This window comes from Leptopilina boulardi, unplaced genomic scaffold (assembly GCF_019393585.1).
Source record: "Leptopilina boulardi isolate dan_hultmark-lab unplaced genomic scaffold, ZJU_Lbou_2.1 LbouV2_366, whole genome shotgun sequence".
Taxonomy (NCBI): domain Eukaryota; kingdom Metazoa; phylum Arthropoda; class Insecta; order Hymenoptera; family Figitidae; genus Leptopilina; species Leptopilina boulardi.
The window spans coordinates 729,394-752,526 of record NW_026137936.1 but is presented as its reverse complement, the minus strand read 5'-3'; the positions used below and the strand labels follow the sequence as shown (position 1 = coordinate 752,526).

The 23,133-nt window shown below is 28.6% G+C and overlaps 1 protein-coding gene across 3 annotated transcripts in view; it reads left to right on the top strand.

Moving 5' to 3' along the window:
- The window catches only part of LOC127286913 (protein sprint), a 240,967-nt gene that overhangs the window by 69,216 nt on the left and 148,618 nt on the right, over positions 1-23,133 (top strand). For all 3 annotated transcript variants that reach the window (XM_051313554.1, XM_051313552.1, XM_051313553.1), the window contains one exon: positions 12,401-12,593. In XM_051313554.1, coding sequence (XP_051169511.1) covers positions 12,513-12,593 — 81 coding nt within the window. In that variant the 5' untranslated portion in view covers positions 12,401-12,512. The remainder of the gene's footprint in view (positions 1-12,400; positions 12,594-23,133) is intronic.

Here is a 23,133-nt window from a genome sequence, read left to right as displayed (position 1 = left end):
ATTTAAAGAAACTATTCTCGGAAGATAATTAATAATCTCTCAGCAGTATATGATTAATATTGTCTTTTTTTAACGTTTTTTGAAATTATTCTTATACAGTACACAAACACTGATTTCATATATAATATATAATTATGTTCGCATTCAAAAATGTTTTCCATTCGAGATAAAATTTTAAAACTTTCTCTGTTCGGATTGCAATTATTTTCCACTGTAATTTTCTGCGCCCCCAATATTCCCATAGGAAATTGAAGTTATTAAACAAAATTATCACGTAGGATTGAAAAGAAATTTATAACGAGTATATTTCAAATATCTTTTCCAATTATTGCTTGTCGTGCGTGTTTTCTCATTTTCAATTTACTTGTCAAGATTTTTTTTTTAAAATTCCTTTGCCAAATTCGCGTGCATTGAAAAATTCTTTTTTTTTTTAATGTAATAACAATTAATATAATTTATATTTATCACCTGTTTGTAAATCTGAATAATTAAATAAATATATATTAATTTATAACAAAACTTGTACCACTTTAAAATAAAAAAACAGATTAAAATTACAAATAATTATTTTAACTTTTTCCTCTTTAAAGAAAACACAATGAGAGAACAATTAAAACAATTTATCGATTAATACATATGAACTTTTTTTGCTTCCTGTAATTAGTCGATAAAACTAACTCATTGACAATAAAGAATAGTGTAACACATGTATTATACTCATTAGAATGCCAATTGAAATTCAATAATTGCATGGGAGAGAGAAAGAATTTTATTCAAAAATCGTGAAAAATTTAAATAATAACAATAATAATTAATTAACTACAAAGCAAAAAATATAAAATAAATACACTTAAAAAATAAACAAAATAAAATATATAACAAACAATTGAATAATAAATAAAATCGAAAATTGCACTAAAACCTTAGTTACTGAGACAGTTTATAAATATGTGACGCGCTCCAAAGAAAGGTACCTAAGAATTAAACAAATTATAGGTTATGTTTACGACAGTTTTACTTTCATTAAAAGTTCCTTTTTATTTATGTGAAAATGAGAATTGATTCGCTTTGTGTATTTCCACTTAAAAATTTCAAAACATAATCTAAATTTTTTGTTTCTTATGTACCTTTCTTCGAAGCGCGACACATGTGTCTCAATAAGAATAAGGTTCAAGTGTATTATGCAATTTTATTATTATTTTTTATTTTAAATATTATTATTATTATTCTGCAGTTTTGGATATAACGTCAAATAGAAAAAAAAAGTTAAATCGCGTGCAACTTAAAATGTGTGAATTAAATAAAAGTGTGGGTCTTTTCGCTCGAGTGACCGGAACTCAAACGCGTGTCAAGGTTCGTTTGCATCGTGGCACACACTTAAGAATATGTATGCGGGTTTAGGCACTCGAGCCAATCGTTGCCAATTTCGCATAGTTCCAATTCAGTGCTCGTGACAAATTTCATAGAACTCGAGACAAAATCAATCGTCCCAAATAAATAATAATAATATTTGAAAAATAAACATTACAAAACAAGTAATAAAATATAAAAGAAAAAAAATTATATACCTATAAGAAAATAGAACATGACCTTAATTTTAGTGTTATTTAAAATTTTACAAATTATATAGAAAATTATTTCAATTTTTTTTTTTTTAAATTATCTCACAAAATGCTTTATGTATACCTATAATCTTTCTGTCACCGTGAAGATTACTCACGCGTCTACTTTTTTCATACTGACAAAAATATAGAGCCTATTTACCATTTCCCCCCTCAAAAAACAAGGATGCATTAAACTTTCCTTTTCCCGCGAGAGATTCTCGTCCGGAAATTCTCAAAGTTCATCCCAGAATATTCATCTTCAAAAAGGAAATTTTCAAGTTCCTTGTATTTCAGAATATAACCAGTTACTGAAGAAGGAACAGTTTCAACTAAAAGTTTAATGGAAGTTGTTGTAACTTTCAACTTGACTTAACTGTTTGGCCTACCATTCAATTAATTATGAATGAAAAGACATTTTCTTTGGAAAAAAAAAATATAAATTTCCCTTCAATCATTATAAAAAGTTTGTCAAACAGAATTTTAATCATATAATCAAATTATTTGCAAGAAGTTTGAAAAACAGGATTCTTCCATAATTTTAAAAATGTTATTATACTTTAAAGATAATTAAAAAAAAAAATGAGGAAAAACATAAAAAATAACTATATAATAATTTTTTTTATAGAACAAAATATCTTGCGAATTTTGTTAGAAAAAATTTTCTGATTAATTGTTCGATAATGACCATAAAGGATCACTCAATAAACGGAATTTGTATGTTTATATACTGGAAATAACTTCTCTTTTTGAAAGTGGCTATATAGTGTCACTGAACGATGATACGGGGCATATATATATACCTTTTGAAAATTGCCTTGTGTTAGACCCTTGACGTTTCATACAGATACTTGCTCCATTTATCCTGACAAGGGTCGGCACAAAGAGAATGTCACTTACCACAGAATATCACATGCGAAAAAGTAAACCCTGAATTCCCATCACTTTTTACAACGTTAATTTACCATGTCACAAAATTCTTTGTCAAGTTAAAAAGCAAAACACAGAGCAAAATATAGTTGAAACAACTATTTATTTTTCTGTGAAGTTTGGAAATTTTTCAAAATCTTAATATATGAAAAATGGCCTTATTAGTAAATTAAATTAAAATATGTATGACCGTTCGTATTTTATTTTCTGTGACGATTTAAATTTCCCGCAAAAATTGATGTTCTACTTTACCGACAGTTCATAGAGTGGCGACTCAATGGATTATACTATGAAAAAATTTAAACGTTTCGTCTCACTTACTCTCTCTCTCTCTATCTCTCTCTCTTATAACAATTTCCATATGTTAATTGATTTATTAATGAGCAATGTCCAACGATTTGTAAAAAAAATTAAAAAAGTACTTAAAGGTTCTTTAATCCAATTTTTCAAAAATAATAAATAAAGAGAAATAATTAGAGATCAAAGATCTCTTTGAGCGTTTATCATCTTATAAATGTTTCATTACTTGAATGCATATACGTAGGTGTCTCTTGCGCATTCAACTCAGATAATAATAATAATAATAATAATAATAGACAAGAGAAAACGTGCGTACAATGCAGACAAATCGTTAACCTGACGCAAATCGTGATTTCAATTTCATTCTCGTTAGAGTATATATAGAATCTCTTGAAATTTTGGGGTGAATTTCTCCAGTCCAATGTGTAGATTTACAATATATATATATATATATATATATGTATATACAATATTTTATAAGGAGGGGTGAAAGAAAGCACAAAACGGAACACTGTGCACCTAACTATGCGTTTAATAGCAAGACGAAATCTGCCCTAAGGGCCATTATTCGAACTCTCTAAATTAAATTTACCGTATACAAGTACCCTTGCTTGTGATAGGAGGAGGAAGGGGGAGGGGGGCTAATAAAGACCCTCTTTCTTTGTCGATCAAAATTGTCAATTGATTCATCAAAATATTTTTCTATCCATCGCATATTTTTTAAATTATAAATATTTTCCGAAAATTGATTAAAATCACGAGTATTATTTTTCTAATATGTATATAGTAAATATATATATATATATATATTGAAAAGGACAAAGAAACGTCTGAGCGCACGCTATATTCCACCCTTCCAATTCAACGGGTGGTCCTCTAGAATTGCTCCCGAGGGTGAGTTTCAATTAACGTACATTCCAGGTATCAGAGAGGGTCAAAAATAAAGTCCGCGGCTTGTTGTTGAACGAGGCATGAGAATTACTGTAATTTTAAAACATATTTATATTGCCTTGTGAACTGGAAATAAATTTTTCATTTCATTTTGTGACTTTATAGTCATGATTTTTTTTTGTCAAACTCAATTTTAAGATGAAATTTTTTTCAAATGTCGAAAATGAAAATTCAAAAAAAGAAAAATGGCATTTTTTTTAATTATAAACAAAGTTGATTAAAAAATTATTTAAAAAAAAGGCAATTTAATTAATTAATATATTAGTAATTATATGAATTAAATAATTAATATATAATAAATTCAGTGAGTTTATTTCACTTCAACAGAAGCAAATCTGCTTTGCGGAATTGTTAATTAATTTAATTAAATGAACTTCAGAGGGGGATATTCGTGAAGTATAATCCTCGAGTCATTTATGATGGGAAATTCAAAGCCTGTATCCTATCAATTTTCAAAATTACATTTAACGATCGCGCGGAGGTGATAACCGTACTCTGATTCGAACGCATCAATTAAACTCGTGAAACCGCAGGTCTCTCTCCCTTAGGATTCTCATGTTCACCGATATTAATTTCATGTCTTGTCACACCCCGGTATGCGAGTCTTTCGATGCCAGATTCTGCAGAAAATTTATGTTACATTTAACGCACGATATTCATAACCGCGTATGTCGGGAAATAAATGTTCAATTTCCTTTCATATATATATATATATATATATATATGAATAATATATCGTTATCAGACGAATGATAAAACAATTTCCTATATTATATATACACAGGTATACATACGGCAAAGAAGGTGAAAAAGAACAATTTTCTACAATAAAAATGGGAAACGAAAGAAAACCGTGAAAGAAAGAAGAGAAATTGGAAGATAAAATATTTTTCGTCAAAAAAGGAAAAATATATCACCGTCCGACACGATTTTTCACACACGAAAAAATCAATAATTTTCAGAAACTAGGACCAAAAAAAAGATACCCGTGTCTGGCCGTTTTGCTAGATCAAGTCATTTTTTGCTTTTAGGGGTAAAAACAACCCTTAAATGAAAGGTGATAGGAAATCTTGTACAAAAAAATAATTTTTTATGAAACCTGGTATCTCGGGGTTTTCCGGGTCGCTGCTACGAATCTGATGTCAGATTTCTAAAATTCAAAATGGCGGATCCAATATGGCGGTCGAAATTTATAAAAATTCACCAATTCATTTGAAAGTTGTTATTTAGGGGTTTTTGGGGTCGCTGATTACGAATATGATGTCAGATTTTCAAAATTCAAAATGGCGGATCCAATGTGGCGGTCGAAATTTATAAATATTAATTATTTTCTATAAAACTTGGTGTCTAGGGGTTTTTGGGGTCGCTGATAATAACATAATAATAATAATAATAATAATAATAACATAATAACATTTATAAATTTCGACCACCATATTGGATCCGCCATTTTGAAAAGCCGACATCAAATTCGTAAACAGCAACCCCAAAAACCTTCAAGTAACAAGTTTCAAGTGAATTCGACGAACTTTTATAAATTTCAAAGGCCATATTGAATCTGCCATTTTGAATTTTAAAAATCTGACTTTAGATTCGTACTCAGCGACCCCAAAAACCCATAGACACCAAGTTTTATAAAAAATAATTAATATTTATAAATTTCGACCGCCATATTGGATCCGCCATTTTGAATTTTGAAAATTTGACATCAGATTCGTAATCAGCGATCCGGAAAACCCCGAGATACCAGGTTTGATAAAAAATTATTAATTTGTACAAGATTTCCTATCACCTTTCATTTAAGGGTTGTTTTTACCCCTAAAAGCAAAAAATGACCTGATCTAGCAAAACGGACAGACACGGGTATCTTTTTTTTGGTCCTAGTTTCTGAAAATCATTGATTTTTTCGTGTGTGAAAAAAAAAGTTGAATTTTGTCGGACGGTGTATTTAGTGAAAAAAATTTACAAGAATAATTTCAATTAATTATAATTTCATTATTTATTTATTTTTACAATTATTATGAAATAATTGTTCTCCTTAAAAAATAAAAATTCTCCATTAAAAAAAAATGACGAAACGATTATACATAAATTACCTACACTAATTAATAAAATCAACTATAATTAATATTCGAGGATAATTAAGACTTTATTGCCTAGAAATCGCGAGCAATGGTTTCAGCAATGCGTTGATTGATTACAACTGCAATGATTATTTATGGGACTGCAGGTACATAAGAAGGGCATGCATAAACCATAAATAAATATATGATTATTAACCAGTCTTGACACAATGTTTACGTACGGCCATTGTGTTTACGAGTGTTAAAAGTTATGAAAAGCTTATTGTCTCATAAAAGAACAATGGACTAATTAAAGTAGGCGATGAACAATAGTCTAGTTAAGATCATATATACATTAAATGTATTTCAATTTATATAGAAAAAGTAGTCAATCGAGATTCTTCTCATTTTTTTTCAATTTTTCCACTTATAATATTGCGATATTTTTCTGTGCACAATAAATAGAATGAATTCGCGTTCGTATTCAAAAAGTATGGAAATGTTGTAATTTATTTACACTTATTATTTTTTGTTTTAATTATTTCTTTTTCCAAAATTTATAAATAATTATAATTTATAAAAATATTTTTATAATGTACTTCAATTGTAATTACCTTACGATATGTCTCAGCAAGTACTTTTACTAATGAAATAATTATTATCTTCTCCTTTCTATAATAAGTATAGCTAAAATAATTATTGGGTCATATTAGAGACATCTCAAAACTATGAATAACACTCTTGCACTTGTTAAAATCAACGTATAGTTAATAAAAAAAAAATTTTTTAATTGGTCCGACGATTACTGTATAATATGAAAATCATTACCATACTCTACTTTTTCTTTAAAATATATAAACAGTCAAGAAGTAAATAATTAAAACAAAAATAAAATGTATAATGATGGCATAAAAATACTATAAGCCTATTGTTAAAAAGCTAATTACTTTTTTGTTAATTAATAATTTCTATTGAAATGTCAAATTTCAATACAAAAAATCATTACCGTACATATTTAAAAAAAATAATTTTTAATTATTCAAAAATTTCAACAAAATACCTCGAATTTTTAACCTCGAAAATTGTTTGTTTTGACATTTTCATCTCTGCGTTAGAAACAATACATAACATAAAATTCTATTCATTATTTCAATTGAAAATAATACAGTTTATTCTCACAAGAAGAAAAATGGAAAAACGAATAAAGTAACTTTTACTACTTTAAAAGTAAAACCTAAACTGTGTGGAGTATCTGAGCATTTCTGGTAATTTTTAATCCGAAACTAGTAAAATTTACTCCTGAAATAGTGAAAATTATTCTGGAAGTAGTAAATTTTACTATTTCTGGAGTAAAAATTGTCAGAATTGCGCAGAAACTCCGGCCAATTTAGGTTTTACTTTTAAGTATAGTAAAAGTTACGTTATTCGTTCTTCCTTTTTTTCGTGTATTTTTAAAATTGCGCCCTTCAAAATTTAATGATTTAAGAAGTGATGGAATAGATTTTTATTAATATCCATCACCTTTTTGTCTGATAATATAATTGCCACTTTATAGCTACAAGTTTTTCCTTTATTTTGATAATGACCCATTTACATCTAAATATGTAAATGTAAGAAAGAATTTTTATCTTAATTGAGTGATAAATTTAAAAGAACAACAATACACACAAATCAGTTTTAAAAAAATTAACTATAATAACAAAAATACTTAAAATATTTAATATGTATATACTTATATTTTTAAAAAAGTCAGTTCAAAAATATTTTTAAATTCAACACTCATATAAATAACACGTTGAATTCGTGATAATTTTGTATACATAGACAAAAGATTAACTCTCATGTATAATTGAAAATATAAAGAAATAATTTTATTCAAAATGGAAAACTAAATTCTCCATGTCATCAATCTTCTCTTCAATATATTGATAAGAATAAAATGCATTAAATTTATATTTAAATAATATTCATATTTTATACAAATATAGATTTTTTTTTATGAAACTTGGAAAAAATGAAATTGTGATGAAATCAGGATTTCAAGAACAGAAAGTAAACTCTTCGGGTTTGTATATATATATTTGACTTCCGTGGATCATGTTAGTAGTTTCTCGCTTATCAGAAAGCAAAATCCAACTTTACTTGATCTTAACAGTAAAACGCGCTATCTACGGGAATTTATAGAAGTTCTTGCACGACCTTTATTTGAGATCTGGGAAAACATTCTAGTGTCTTTGTTTTATGTTTGCTAAAGGAAATCCAAGAGCTGTATATGAATTTTAAATATAATTCAACGAATCATTTTCTGCTAATACAGTTATACACGTGTATTATAAGCAAGTTTTTGCCTTATGTATATATCTTGTGTGACACATCTACATCTGACAAATAATCTCTACGAATATACACTTTAAAATGAACTCATTCACACTTGTTTTGCCATCAACTTCAAGTTATTATAAAAACCTTATAATGACAAAGTCATTTTTCACACAATTTTATTTCTTTATATGTATATGTATGTGAAATATTTCCTACAAAATTGGAAACTACTTCAAAACTAGTGCAACTTGAAGGATATATATGAGAGATTCTTTTTCAATCGCCCCAGCCCAAAAAGTCAATGTTCTGGGATTGGCTTCATACTTTGGTAAATTGTTGTCCTATATGATAGTAATAAATCCCTAAAATATAAACTCATTAAAAAAATATTTGTAGAAAGTAGAGGGGGTTGAAGTTTTGACGTTAAGGGTAACATTGTCATTTTCAAATCCGTATAACTATGACAAAAGTTAATGGATTTTAATTTATCTATAATGAATTTTAATGCATTTTTCACGTACTTTTCAAAAATGTATATGAAATTTAAAAAAAAAAATTTTTGACTCCTTTTTTTCCAAAATCAACCCTTATTTTTCGATTTTCACCCCTTCGGGTATTTTTTTTTTTTTTTATTTTATTTTCATTGGAAAGCTGAGGTTTTTTCCGATGAGCTATGTAAATATGAAAATGGGACAACAATAATTTTGTGAGTAACAGAATATTAAAGTAGGCGGTGCCGATAAGGGGTGTACCTGGAGACCATATTTGAGGATTTAGGTAGGCACCGTCTAATTTAATATTATGTTTCTCGCAAAATTATTGTTGTCCCACTTTCGTATTTACATAGCTCATGGGAAAAAACCTCAGCTTTCCAATGAAACTAAAAAAAATTAAAAAAAAAATTCCCGAAGGGGTGAAAATCGAAAAATAAGGGTTGATTTTGAAAAAAAAGGGGTCAAAAAATTTTTTTTTTAAATTTTGTATACATTTTTGAAAATTACGTGAAAAATGCATTAAAATTCATTATAGATAAAATAAAATCCATTAACTTTTGTCATAGTTATACAGATTTGAAAATGACAATGTTACCCTTAACGGCACCCTTATCAGCACCGCCTACTTTAATATTCTGTTTCTCACAAAATTATTGTTGTCCCATTTTCATATTTACATAGCTCATCGGAAAAAACCTCAGCTTTCCAATGAAAATAAAATAAAAAAAAAAAAAAATACCCGAAGGGGTGAAAATCGAAAAATAAGGGTTGATTTTGGAAAAAAAGGGGTCAAAATTTTTTTTTTTTAAATTTCCTATACATTTTTGAAAAGTACGTGAAAAATGCATTAAAATTCATTATAGATAAATTAAAATCCATTAACTTTTGTCATAGTTATACGGATTTGAAAATGACAATGTTACCCTTAACGTCAAAACTTCAACCCCCTCTACTTTCTACAAATATTTTTTTAATGAGTTTATATTTTAGGGATTTATTACTATCATATAGGACAACAATTTACCAAAGTATGAAGCCAATCCCAGAACATTGACTTTTTGGGCTGGGGCGATTGAAAAAGAATCTCTCATATGAAAATTTCTTATATTTTTATACTAAATTGTTATTTTTTAAAGTTATATAAAATTTACACCAATTTTTCTTTATTTAATTATTCATATAAAAAAAAATTGAAATAAATAAGATTGGGAAATATTTGAGGAGAGTCACATAACGGTTAAATAAATTTTCGTATATGGCTTAATGAGAATTTAGAATGGATCATTTTTCAAGATAAAGATTTATAATTTAAAAAAAAAGAATTTTCAATTATTCAAATGTATAAAATTGTATTTGGTAGAGATTTGATCAAACGAGAAAGGTATATATGATTCCATTTGATCTTTCAGCAGTTTTACCACACTTGATCATAGTTATATTCTCGATGCAGAATCGTGGCATGACGTCATCTTCAAAGAGCGCTCGGACCATTTCGCAATTCGATTTTAATCGATACCAATAAGCGCAATGGTTGTTCGCAACTTAACGTCGTATATATTCAACTTAAGCCGACAATGATTTCTTGCCTCTTAAATCCATTAGGTTGTTGCTTACTGTTGGTATATATATATATATATATATATATATATATATATATGTTGATACCACTTTAAAGATCAACGATAGTGTTGCTGCTATAATCTCTTATAAAACAATCATTTCAAAAATTTTCTTTAATATTTTCAATTAGGTTCCTCTAAAGTTAATTTGTTAGAATTTTTATTCGATAGAATTTTCTTTTAGTCGAATTTTTATCTGTTCAAATTTTGATAGAATTTCTATTAAACCGATTTTCTATATTGCACAATTTTTATAATTAATTAATTTTCTTTTATAAATATATTCATTTTTTCGAATTATTATGTCACAAAATTTTCATTTAATTTTTTATTTGTTACAGAATTTTTACTTAATTAACCTTTACTTAAATTTAAAGTTAATCAATAAAAACTTTCTGGGTAATTTCTGATTGGTTAATTTTAAAATTCGCGCCCAAAAAGTTTCGGACAGAAATTAATACGAACAAATGAATGTTGTGTCAAAAAATAATTCAAACAAATATAAATTCGACTAAAATGAAACTCAATGTCCAATGAAATTCTATCGAATAAAAAAAAATCGGACAAGTGCGAGTTGCATTTGCACTAATTCGAGGGTTTCGTACACCGACAAGAGTAACCACTTTTTATATAGAAATAAGTTATAAATAACGTTAAGGGGGGTATCAAATCCTATCGGTCTACACGGAAAGAAAGTTTGTAGCAATATTTGATATTATGGTGTTACTTTTTAGTATATTTGGTTACAATTGCGGAACATTTTGGCATGATAACGATTTTCGATACTATTTTTAAGAATGATTGAGATTAAAATAAGAATATTTAATATAGTTGGAAAGAAAATTTGATATAATATTTACGAAATCTGAAATCTTTTTATTGAAACACAAAAATGTCAAATTTTAATAAGCTCTTTATCAATTTTTCTAACCAAATATTTCAAATTTCGTAATTAGAATTCTATAAAATGATATAATTATTTCAGATTTTGATATATTTGATATGAAAATTGAAAAAGAAATATCAAAGTTAACGAGATTCGACGAAATTTGCCGAAGTTGAACGTTCGGAATTGCCCGATCCTCACCGAGTGGTAACGAAGACTGACGAAGCTCTTTAGACAAGCCCCTTTTTACCATTATCTTGATACAGACCTGAATTTCTTTTATATAATTAATTTCGAAGATTTTACAATAAATCAGTAAAAAAAATTGTTCTTCAAAAAATAATAAAATATTTAATTATTTCCCAATAAATAATGATTTTTATTTATATTTTTAAACATGTTTTGATATAATTTCACCTTTCTCATAAGCGGTGAAAAATATGTCTGGTTAGTATATAAGAATGGTCACATCAGTTTTTCACATGAGCGTAAATTTGTATATGAAGCGTTATTCTGCGAATGTTATACGTATTATCGTTGGTATAGGTTAGGAATAAAAATAAGCCAATCGATGTAAAACAATGCGGTGTATGTGTGTGTGTGCATTTAAAAGTTCATATCCTCGTCTATCCTCGAGATGAGAAAGAGATAAAAACTTTGGCGTAGAATCTATTGGTGTTTCTGTCGTCATCTGTTACGACTGAACCACTTCGAATTTTTAGTATAGTTTTAACAAATTTCGAAATAATCTTTCCAAATTTTCATATAAATTTAGTAAATAACGAAGTGCGCGTCGGTTTAACTTACTTCTGGTTTTTCGTATAAATTTATCAATTTACGAAATAATAATTTCAATTTCTGGAATATATTTACTAAAAAGACTATTGGTAAAAATATACCGATTTTCGTTATCAAACCCAAATGTTCCGCGTTTGAAAAAGAAAATACTAAAATTTCCTATCAGATTTATCAAATATTGCTACTAAATTTCTTTCCGTGTAGCTATATTTTTCCTGTAATCTACACGTGAAAATACGTATGTGTACTAAATGGCAGTTATTCATATACCAAAATGTAGAAGTTAAGGGGGGGGGCACAGCTGGGATAGACGCAAGAGTCTTTTCATAAGGGTTATAACCCTAAAAAATTGTTTTTACTTTTTTTAAATTATTTAATTATTTTACATTTAAAAAAAAATTAGATTTAAATTAAATTTTGGTTTTTTTTGTTACAGATTTGGCGCCATGATGTTTACAACGAATCTAAAGTGAATTTGTGAAAATTTCAAGTATTGAAAAAAATCAATAAGTGCTTAGTGGGTGTTATTTATAAATTAATATGACAAAATGTCGTCAATTATTTCGAGGGACCCTGGGTCTCACAAGAAAAGAGATTCCACTGACAGTAATGCATCGAGTTACATAGTGGTGAGTAATCAACTCTTATCTAAATTAATTACTTTCATTATATTTAATTTTTCATGAAATTTCTTCCAAAACCTGTATAAATAAACAATATTTTTTTTTTAATTCAAAATATTAAAAAATCTGTATATTTAAATTAAAATCATTAAAGTTATACGTAAATTAATTAATTAACTAATTATAATAATTATATTATTATGTAACTATAAACGAAATGAGAATTCAAACAATGTCAAGCACGCGTTTTTCATATTATGAAAACAACAATTAATTTTTATAAAATTATGAATACATTATTTGATTCTCATATATTATATTTATATATATATATATATATGAGAATCGTGAGAGAATATTTTGAACTGACAAATAAAGATAAGGAACAATAAGGAACTTTACTCGCTTCCTGTCGACGATGAACGAGATTGCGTGCAGGATTGTATAAACGCGATATGTCTGCATTTGGTAAATCCGCAGTAATATTGCATTAAAGTTGCGTAATATTGGCTACCATCACTTTTGTCCTTGTATATATATATATATAGAGAGAGAAATTCTCGAAAAATTGAGATCTTTCTCCTAAAATTGTCAGAGGAACAAGAAAAGCAACACTTTCACGATAAAGCGAAATTTGTCAAGACATAAACGATTGCAAAAAGAGAAATATAGAAGAGAAGAAAATTCGTCCGGATATAGCACACATGTACCCTCTTTTGATACAAGTTGAAAAAGTTTCCAAGATTACCCTCTATTTCGCTCTCAAAGATATTGCATTCCATTTCGTTATTATCATCACCTACTTCTCTTTCGTGGCCATATTATTCGAGACCCAGAAAACTTTTTTTTTCTATGAAAAGAAAATATTTACATAAATATTCTAATGTAAAATATTACTATATATATATAAAATATTTAAATTACATATATGTCAAACAAACGAAAGGAAGTAAATTGAAAAAATTAATTAATTTTTGAATAAGTTTCAACGAACCGGACACACCTGAATAAGAGACTGTAATTTTGCAATTACATTTTATTTTGTCTCATTTTCTGTGGCCTTTTGTTCGTTTATAGTCGTTATAAGCAATCCCAGCATGCATTGGACTTTTTTTTCTACCACGCGAATCGTCTGATGTCTTATAACCAGCGTGGAATTCAAATTGTTTCATTGCGCCAGAACCTCGACTGCGATTGTCAGATCTCTCTGTCTTTTCTCATCTCACATTTATATATATACACTTTTATTATTCTCTACTGTGCGAGATCGTGTGTGCATTGCGAATTAAAAATCAAACTGTTTTTACAACCCTCATGAAATAAGAATGGAATTTTATTTATTATCATTCATGTGCATTAACAAAATCCCCTAAAGGGACAGATGAATCCAATGTGTTTGAAATTGCGCAAGTTCTATAAATTATTATTATTATTATTATTATTACTATTGCTAATAAACTGTCAAAAATAAATTTTCTGAAAGAATTAATATTTAATAATTAAATAATAAACAAATAAAATTGATGAATTTTTATCTAAATCATACACATTTAATTTTAGATGACTCATTTTTCATGTAGATAAAAATAAGATCTAAATATAAGTTTAAAGAGAGACACTGGAATATTTTGATACCAGATCAATCTTTACGATCATCAATTTCAGTTTCATTAAAGCGACTCGTTAATAAAATGGTACGTGTGACCTAGAAGCCGATCATTGTCGCATCCAGAAATAATCAGAGCGCCAGACGACGATTGATACAATATTAATTATCGGCATTGGTGATCAATCAAAATTTGTATATCTGAAATGGAATGGTTGACCAGACCTTGAAAGTCCAATTTGGATACCAGTCATTCGCCTTAAACAGATAGTCTCAACATTCTAAACTTCATCAAAATGAAATCTCTTGATTACTAAACTATATATTTTCATAATCGATAATCGCACTCTATTTTAACGAAATTATATAAAATTATTTTATGAAATATGTAATTTTATTAATCTTTTCAAGGATTTATGTCACGTTAGATACGATATTTTGAATTTTAAAAAATATCATATAATATTTGTTATATCCGCAATACCCCAATAACAACCCCTAAGTAATGAGATTCATGCAAATCCGATATTCAACAAAAAATACACCATATTGAATACAACATTTTGAGGTTTTGATTATTCAATGTCAGATTCGTAATGAGGCTTATAAATTTACAATAAAAATTATTAGTTAAAATTTTCATTTTAAAGAATTTTATTCAATATAATTATTTTTTAGACGAATTATCATTTTCGGAATTAAATTTTTTCACAGAATTTCTATTTAAACGAATATTTACTTAACAAATTTCTTATGTACCGAATTTTTGTTTGACAGAATCTTTATTTTACATAATTTATCTTTACCCAACATTTTATTTAAAAAATTCTAATTTTAATAACAACCAATCGAACTCATAATATTAATGTTAATTTCTGATTGGATAATTTTAAAAATTCCCGTCGAAATGATTGTCAGATATTTTCAATTTCGTAAAAATGGAAATTCGGCTCTTCAAAAATTATACACTTAATGTAAAATTTATTTGACTCAAATAATTAATAATAATAAAGTACGAGCCATTTTTTTGTCTGTTCAACATCCTGTGCAAATATTAAGTGCTTTAAAATTTAATATAACTTTAACTAAAATCTAAATGTATTTTCGGTCTCCGATGAAGCATTTGGGTCAAAATTGTAAAAAACGGTAAAAATTGTCATTTATAGGGTTTAGTAGCCCAAGGCCGAAAGCCTTATAGTTTCGCTTTGGCGTCCGTCCGTCCGTCACTCCATCGTACACTCGTAAAGATTCCATGGCAACCATTATCATAGCAAACATTACCATGACAACAGTTAAAAAAGGCAACCGTTTCCATAGCAACCATCTGACTTTAAAAAACCACAAAACCATAAATGTAGGCGCTTTACGCCTGCTTCTTTTCTTAATTCTTTCTAAACTTTTAGTAGCATTTTGTGCAAGAATTTGAAATAAAATTGTCTGCCAAATAAAAATTTGAATTTTTTGGGCACTTTATTAAGTTGGAAAGAGACTTAATGGTGCTAATAGTTGTCTTCCTCTACTTGTATCAGGGTGTCAGTTTTTTTCTACACTTTTGGGTGTATTTTGAACAAGAAATTGCAATAAAATAGTCTGCCTAAGAAAAATTGAATATTTTTGAAAATTTTTTTTTTACGAAAATCGCTTTAAAGTTCGTATTAGGGGTGTTCCTCTACTCGGATCGGGCTGTCAATTTTTTTCTACACTTTTGGGTGTATTTTGTGCAAGAAATTGCAATAAAATAGTCTGCCTAAGAAAAATTGAATAATTTGAAAATTTTTTTTTTACGAAAATCGCTTTAAAGTTCGTATTAGGGGTGTTCCTCTACTCGGATCGGGCTGTCAATTTTTTTCTACACTTTTGGGTGTATTTTGTGCAAGAAATTGCAATAAAATAGTCTGCCTAAGAAAAATTGAATATTTTTGAAAATTTTTTTTTTACGAATATCGCTTTAAAGTTCGTATTAGGGGTGTTCCTCTACTCGGATCGGGCTGTCAATTTTTTTCTACACTTTTGGGTGTATTTTGTGCAAGAAATTGCAATAAAATAGTCTGCCTAAGAAAAATTGAATATTTTTGAAAATTTTTTTTTTACGAAAATCGCTTTAAAGTTCGTATTAGGGGTGTTCCTCTACTCGGATCGGGCTGTCAATTTTTTTCTACACTTTTGGGTGTATTTTGTGCAAGAAATTGCAATAAAATAGTCTGCCTAAGAAAAATTGAATATTTTTGAAAATTTTTTTTTTACGAAAATCGCTTTAAAGTTCGTATTAGGGGTGTTCCTCTACTCGGATCGGGCTGTCAATTTTTTTCTACACTTTTGGGTGTATTTTGTGCAAGAAATTGCAATAAAATAGTCTGCCTAAGAAAAATTGAATATTTTTGAAAATTTTTTTTTACGAATATCGCTTTAAAGTTCGTATTAGGGGTGTTCCTCTACTCGGATCAGGCTGTCAATTTTTTTCTACACTTTTGGGTGTATTTTGTGCAAGAAATTGCTATAAAATAGTCGGCCTAAGAAAAATTGAATATTTTTGAAAATTTTTTTTTTCGAAAATCGCTTTAAAGGTCATAATAGAGGTGTTCCTCTACTCGGATCGGGCTGTCAATTTTTTTCTACACTTTTGGGTGTATTTTGTGCAAGAAATTGCTATAAAATAGTCTGCCTAAGAAAAATTGAATATTTTTGAAAATTTTTTTTTTACGAAAATCGCTTTAAACTTCGTATTAGGGGTGTTCCTCTACTCGGATCGGGCTGTCAATTTTTTTCTACACTTTTGGGTGTATTTTGTGCAAGAAATTGCAATAAAATAGTCTGCCTAAGAAAAATTGAATATTTTTGAAAATTTTTTTTTTACGAATATCGCTTTAAAGTTCGTATTAGGGGTGTTCCTCTACTCGGATCAGGCTGTCAATTTTTTTCTACACTTTTGGGTGTATTTTGTGCAAGAAATTGCTATAAAATAGTCGGCCTAAGAAAAATTGAATATTTTTGAAAATTTTTTTTTTCGAAAATCGCTTTAAAGGTCATAATAGAGGTGTTCCTCTACTCGGATCGGGCTGTCAATTTTTTTCTACACTTTTGGGTGTATTTTGTGCAAGAAATTGCTATAAAATAGTCTGCCTAAGAAAAATTGAATATTTTTGAAAATTTTTTTTTTACGAAAATCGCTTTAAAGTTCGTATTAGGGGTGTTTCTCTACTCGGATCGGGCTGTCAATTTTTTTCTACACTTTTGGGTGTATTTTGTGCAAGAAATTGCAATAAAATAGTCTGCCTAAGAAAAATTGAATATTTTTGAAAATTTTTTTCTTACGAAAATCGCTTTAAAGTTCGTATTAGGGGTGTTCCTCTACTCGGATCGGGCTGTCAATTTTTTTCTACACTTTTGGGTGTATTTTGTGCAAGAAATTGCAATAAAATAGTCTGCCTAAGAAAAATTGAATATTTTTGAAAATTTTTTTTTTTCGAAAATCGCTTTAAAGGTCATAATAGAGGTGTTCCTCTACTCGGATCGGGCTGTCAATTTTTTTCTACACTTTTGGGTGTATTTTGTGCAAGAAATTGCAATAAAATAGTCTGCCTAAGAAAAATTGAATATTTTTGAAAATTTTTTTTTTACGAAAATCGCTTTAAAGTTCGTATTAGGGGTGTTCCTCTACTCGGATCGGGCTGTCAATTTTTTTCTACACTTTTGGGTGTATTTTGTGCAAGAAATTGCAATAAAATAGTCTGCCTAAGAAAAATTGAATATTTTTGAAAATTTTTTTTTTACGAAAATCGCTTTAAAGTTCGTATTAGGGGTGTTCCTCTACTCGGATCGGGCTGTCAATTTTTTTCTACACTTTTGGGTGTATTTTGTGCAAGAAATTGCAATAAAATAGTCTGCCTAAGAAAAATTGAATATTTTTGAAAATTTTTTTTTTACGAAAATCGCTTTAAAGTTCGTATTAGGGGTGTTCCTCTACTCGGATCGGGCTGTCAATTTTTTTCTACACTTTTGGGTGTATTTTGTGCAAGAAATTGATATAAAATAGTCTGCCTAAGAAAAATTGAATATTTTTGAAAATTTTTTTTTACGAAAATCGCTTTAAAGTTCGTATTAGGGGTGTTCCTCTACTCGGATCGGGCTGTCAATTTTTTTCTACACTTTTGGGTGTATTTTGTGCAAGAAATTGCAATAAAATAGTCTGCCTAAGAAAAATTGAATATTTTTGAAAATTTTTTTTTTCGAAAATCGCTTTAAAGGTCATAATAGAGGTGTTCCTCTACTCGGATCGGGCTGTCAATTTTTTTCTACACTTTTGGGTGTATTTTGTGCAAGAAATTGCAATAAAATAGTCTGCCTAAGAAAAATTGAATATTTTTGAAAATTTTTTTTTTACGAAATCGCTTTAAAGTTCGTATTAGGGGTGTTCCTCTACTCGGATCGGGCTGTCAATTTTTTTCTACACTTTTGGGTGTATTTTGTGCAAGAAATTGCAATAAAATAGTCTGCCTAAGAAAAATTGAATATTTTTGAAAATTTTTTTTTTACGAAAATCGCTTTAAAGTTCGTATTAGGGGTGTTCCTCTACTCGGATCGGGCTGTCAATTTTTTTCTACACTTTTGGGTGTATTTTGTGCAAGAAATTGCAATAAAATAGTCTGCCTAAGAAAAATTGAATATTTTTGAAAATTTTTTTTTTCGAAAATCGCTTTAAAGGTCATAATAGAGGTGTTCCTCTTCTCGGATCGGGCTGTCAATTTTTTTCTACACTTTTGGGTGTATTTTGAACAAGAAATTGCAATAAAATAGTCTGCCTAAGAAAAATTGAATATTTTTGAAAATTTTTTTTTTACGAAAATCGCTTTAAAGTTCGTATTAAGTGTGTTCCTCTACTCGGATCGGGCTGTCAATTTTTTTCTACACTTTTGGGTGTATTTTGTGCAAGAAATTGATATAAAATAGTCTGCCTAAGAAAAATTGAATATTTTTGAAAATTTTTTTTTACGAAAATCGCTTTAAAGTTCGTATTAGGGGTGTTCCTCTACTCGGATCGGGCTGTCATTTTTTTTCTACACTTTTGGGTGTATTTTGTGCAAGAAATTGCAATAAAATAGTCTGCCTAAGAAAAATTGAATATTTTTGAAAATTTTTTTTTTCGAAAATCGCTTTAAAGGTCATAATAGAGGTGTTCCTCTACTCGGATCGGGCTGTCAATTTTTTTCTACACTTTTGGGTGTATTTTGTGCAAGAAATTGCAATAAAATAGTCTGCCTAAGAAAAATTGAATATTTTTGAAAATTTTTTTTTTCGAAAATCGCTTTAAAGGTCATAATAGAGGTGTTCCTCTACTCGGATCGGGCTGTCAATTTTTTTCTACACTTTTGGGTGTATTTTGTGCAAGAAATTGCTATAAAATAGTCTGCCTAAGAAAAATTGAATATTTTTGAAAATTTTTTTTTTCGAAAATCGCTTTAAAGGTCATAATAGAGGTGTTCCTCTACTCGGATCGGGCTGTCAATTTTTTTCTACACTTTTGGGTGTATTTTGTGCAAGAAATTGCAATAAAATAGTCTGCCTAAGAAAAATTGAATATTTTTGAAAATTTTTTTTTTACGAAAATCGCTTTAAAGTTCGTATTAGGGGTGTTCCTCTACTCGGATCGGGCTGTCAATTTTTTTCTACACTTTTGGGTGTATTTTGTGCAAGAAATTGCAATAAAATAATCTGCCTAAGAAAAATTGAATATTTTTGAAAATTTTTTTTTTCGAAAATCGCTTTAAAGGTCATAATAGAGGTGTTCCTCTACTCGGATCGGGCTGTCAATTTTTTTCTACACTTTTGGGTGTATTTTGTGCAAGAAATTGCAATAAAATAGTCTGCCTAAGAAAAATTGAATATTTTTGAAAATTTTTTTTTTCGAAAATCGCTTTAAAGGTCATAATAGAGGTGTTCCTCTACTCGGATCGGGCTGTCAATTTTTTTCTACACTTTTGGGTGTATTTTGTGCAAGAAATTGCAATAAAATAGTCTGCCTAAGAAAAATTGAATATTTCTGAAAATTTTTTTTTTACGAAAATCGCTTTAAAGTTCGTATTAGGGGTGTTCCTCTACTCGGATCGGGCTGTCAATTTTTTTCTACACTTTTGGGTGTATTTTGTGCAAGAAATTGCAATAAAATAGTCTGCCTAAGAAAAATTGAATATTTTTGAAAATTTTTTTTTTACGAAAATCGCTTTAAAGTTCGTATTAGGGGTGTTCCTCTACTCGGATCGGGCTGTCAATTTTTTTCTACACTTTTGGGTGTATTTTGTGCAAGAAATTGCAATAAAATAGTCTGCCTAAGAAAAATTGAATATTTTTGAAAATTTTTTTTTTCGAAAATCGCTTTAAAGGTCATAATAGAGGTGTTCCTCTACTCGGATCGGGCTGTCAATTTTTTTCTACACTTTTGGGTGTATTTTGTGCAAGAAATTGCAATAAAATAGTCTGCCTAAGAAAAATTGAATATTTTTGAAAATTTTTTTTTTACGAAAATCGCTTTAAAGTTCGTATTAGGGGTGTTCCTCTACTCGGATCGGGCTGTCAATTTTTTTCTACACTTTTGGGTGTATTTTGTGCAAGAAATTGCAATAAAATAGTCTGCCTAAGAAAAATTGAATATTTTTGAAAATTTTTTTTTTCGAAAATCGCTTTAAAGGTCATAATAGAGGTGTTCCTCTACTCGGATCGGGCTGTCAATTTTTTTCTACACTTTTGGGTATATTTTGAACAAGAAATTGCAATAAAATAGTCTGCCTAAGAAAAATTGAATATTTTTGAAAATTTTTTTTTTCGAAAATCGCTTTAAAGGTCATAATAGAGGTGTTCCTCTACTCGGATCGGGCTGTCAATTTTTTTCTACACTTTTGGGTGTATTTTGTGCAAGAAATTGCAATAAAATAGTCTGCCTAAGAAAAATTGAATATTTTTGAAAATTTTTTTTTTCGAAAATCGCTTTAAAAGTCATAATAGAGGTGTTCCTCTACTCGGATCGGGCTGTCAATTTTTTTCTACACTTTTGGGTGTATTTTGAACAAGAAATTGCAATAAAATAGTCTGCCTAAGAAAAATTGAATATTTTTGAAAATTTTTTTTTTACGAAAATCGCTTTAAAGTTCGTATTAGGGGTGTTCCTCTACTCGGATCGGGCTGTCAATTTTTTTCTACACTTTTGGGTGTATTTTGTGCAAGAAATTGCAATAAAATAGTCTGCCTAAGAAAAATTGAATATTTTTGAAAATTTTTTTTTTACGAAAATCGCTTTAAAGTTCGTATTAGGGGTGTTCCTCTACTCGGATCGGGCTGTCAATTTTTTTCTACACTTTTGGGTGTATTTTGTGCAAGAAATTGCAATAAAATAGTCTGCCTAAGAAAAATTGAATATTTTTGAAAATTTTTTTTTTACGAAAATCGCTTTAAAGTTCGTATTAGGGGTGTTCCTCTACTCGGATCGGGCTGTCAATTTTTTTCTACACTTTTGGGTGTATTTTGTGCAAGAAATTGCAATAAAATAGTCTGCCTAAGAAAAATTGAATATTTTTGAAAATTTTTTTTTTCGAAAATCGCTTTAAAGGTCATAATAGAGGTGTTCCTCTACTCGGATCGGGCTGTCAATTTTTTTCTACACTTTTGGGTGTATTTTGTGCAAGAAATTGCAATAAAATAGTCTGCCTAAGAAAAATTGAATATTTTTGAAAATCTTTTTTTTCGAAAATCGCTTTAAAGGTCATAATAGAGGTGTTCCTCTACTCGGATCGGGCTGTCAATTTTTTTCTACACTTTTGGGTGTATTTTGTGCAAGAAATTGCAATAAAATAGTCTGCCTAAAAAAAATTGAATATTTTTGAAAATTTTTTTTTTACGAAAATCGCTTTAAAGTTCGTATTAGGGGTGTTCCTCTACTCGGATCGGGCTGTCAATTTTTTTCTACACTTTTGGGTGTATTTTGTGCAAGAAATTGCAATAAAATAGTCTGCCTAAGAAAAATTGAATATTTTTGAAAATTTTTTTTTTCGAAAATCGCTTTAAAGGTCATAATAGAGGTGTTCCTCTACTCGGATCGGGCTGTCAATTTTTTTCTACACTTTTGGGTGTATTTTGTGCAAGAAATTGCAATAAAATAGTCTGCCTAAGAAAAATTGAATATTTTTGAAAATTTTTTTTTTCGAAAATCGCTTTAAAGGTCATAATAGAGGTGTTCCTCTACTCGGATCGGGCTGTCAATTTTTTTCTACACTTTTGGGTGTATTTTGTGCAAGAAATTGCAATAAAATAGTCTGCCTAAGAAAAATTGAATATTTTTGAAAATTTTTTTTTTACGAAAATCGCTTTAAAGTTCGTATTAGGGGTGTTCCTCTACTCGGATCGGGCTGTCAATTTTTTTCTACACTTTTGGGTGTATTTTGTGCAAGAAATTGCAATAAAATAGTCTGCCTAAGAAAAATTGAATATTTTTGAAAATTTTTTTTTTACGAAAATCGCTTTAAAGTTCGTATTAGGGGTGTTCCTCTACTCGGATCGGGCTGTCAATTTTTTTCTACACTTTTGGGTGTATTTTGTGCAAGAAATTGCAATAAAATAGTCTGCCTAAGAAAAATTGAATATTTTTGAAAATTTTTTTTTTCGAAAATCGCTTTAAAGGTCATAATAGAGGTGTTCCTCTACTCGGATCGGGCTGTCAATTTTTTTCTACACTTTTGGGTGTATTTTGTGCAAGAAATTGCAATAAAATAGTCTGCCTAAGAAAAATTGAATATTTTTGAAAATTTTTTTTTTACGAAAATCGCTTTAAAGTTCGTATTAGGGGTGTTCCTCTACTCGGATCGGGCTGTCAATTTTTTTCTACACTTTTGGGTGTATTTTGTGCAAGAAATTGCAATAAAATAGTCTGCCTAAGAAAAATTGAATATTTTTGAA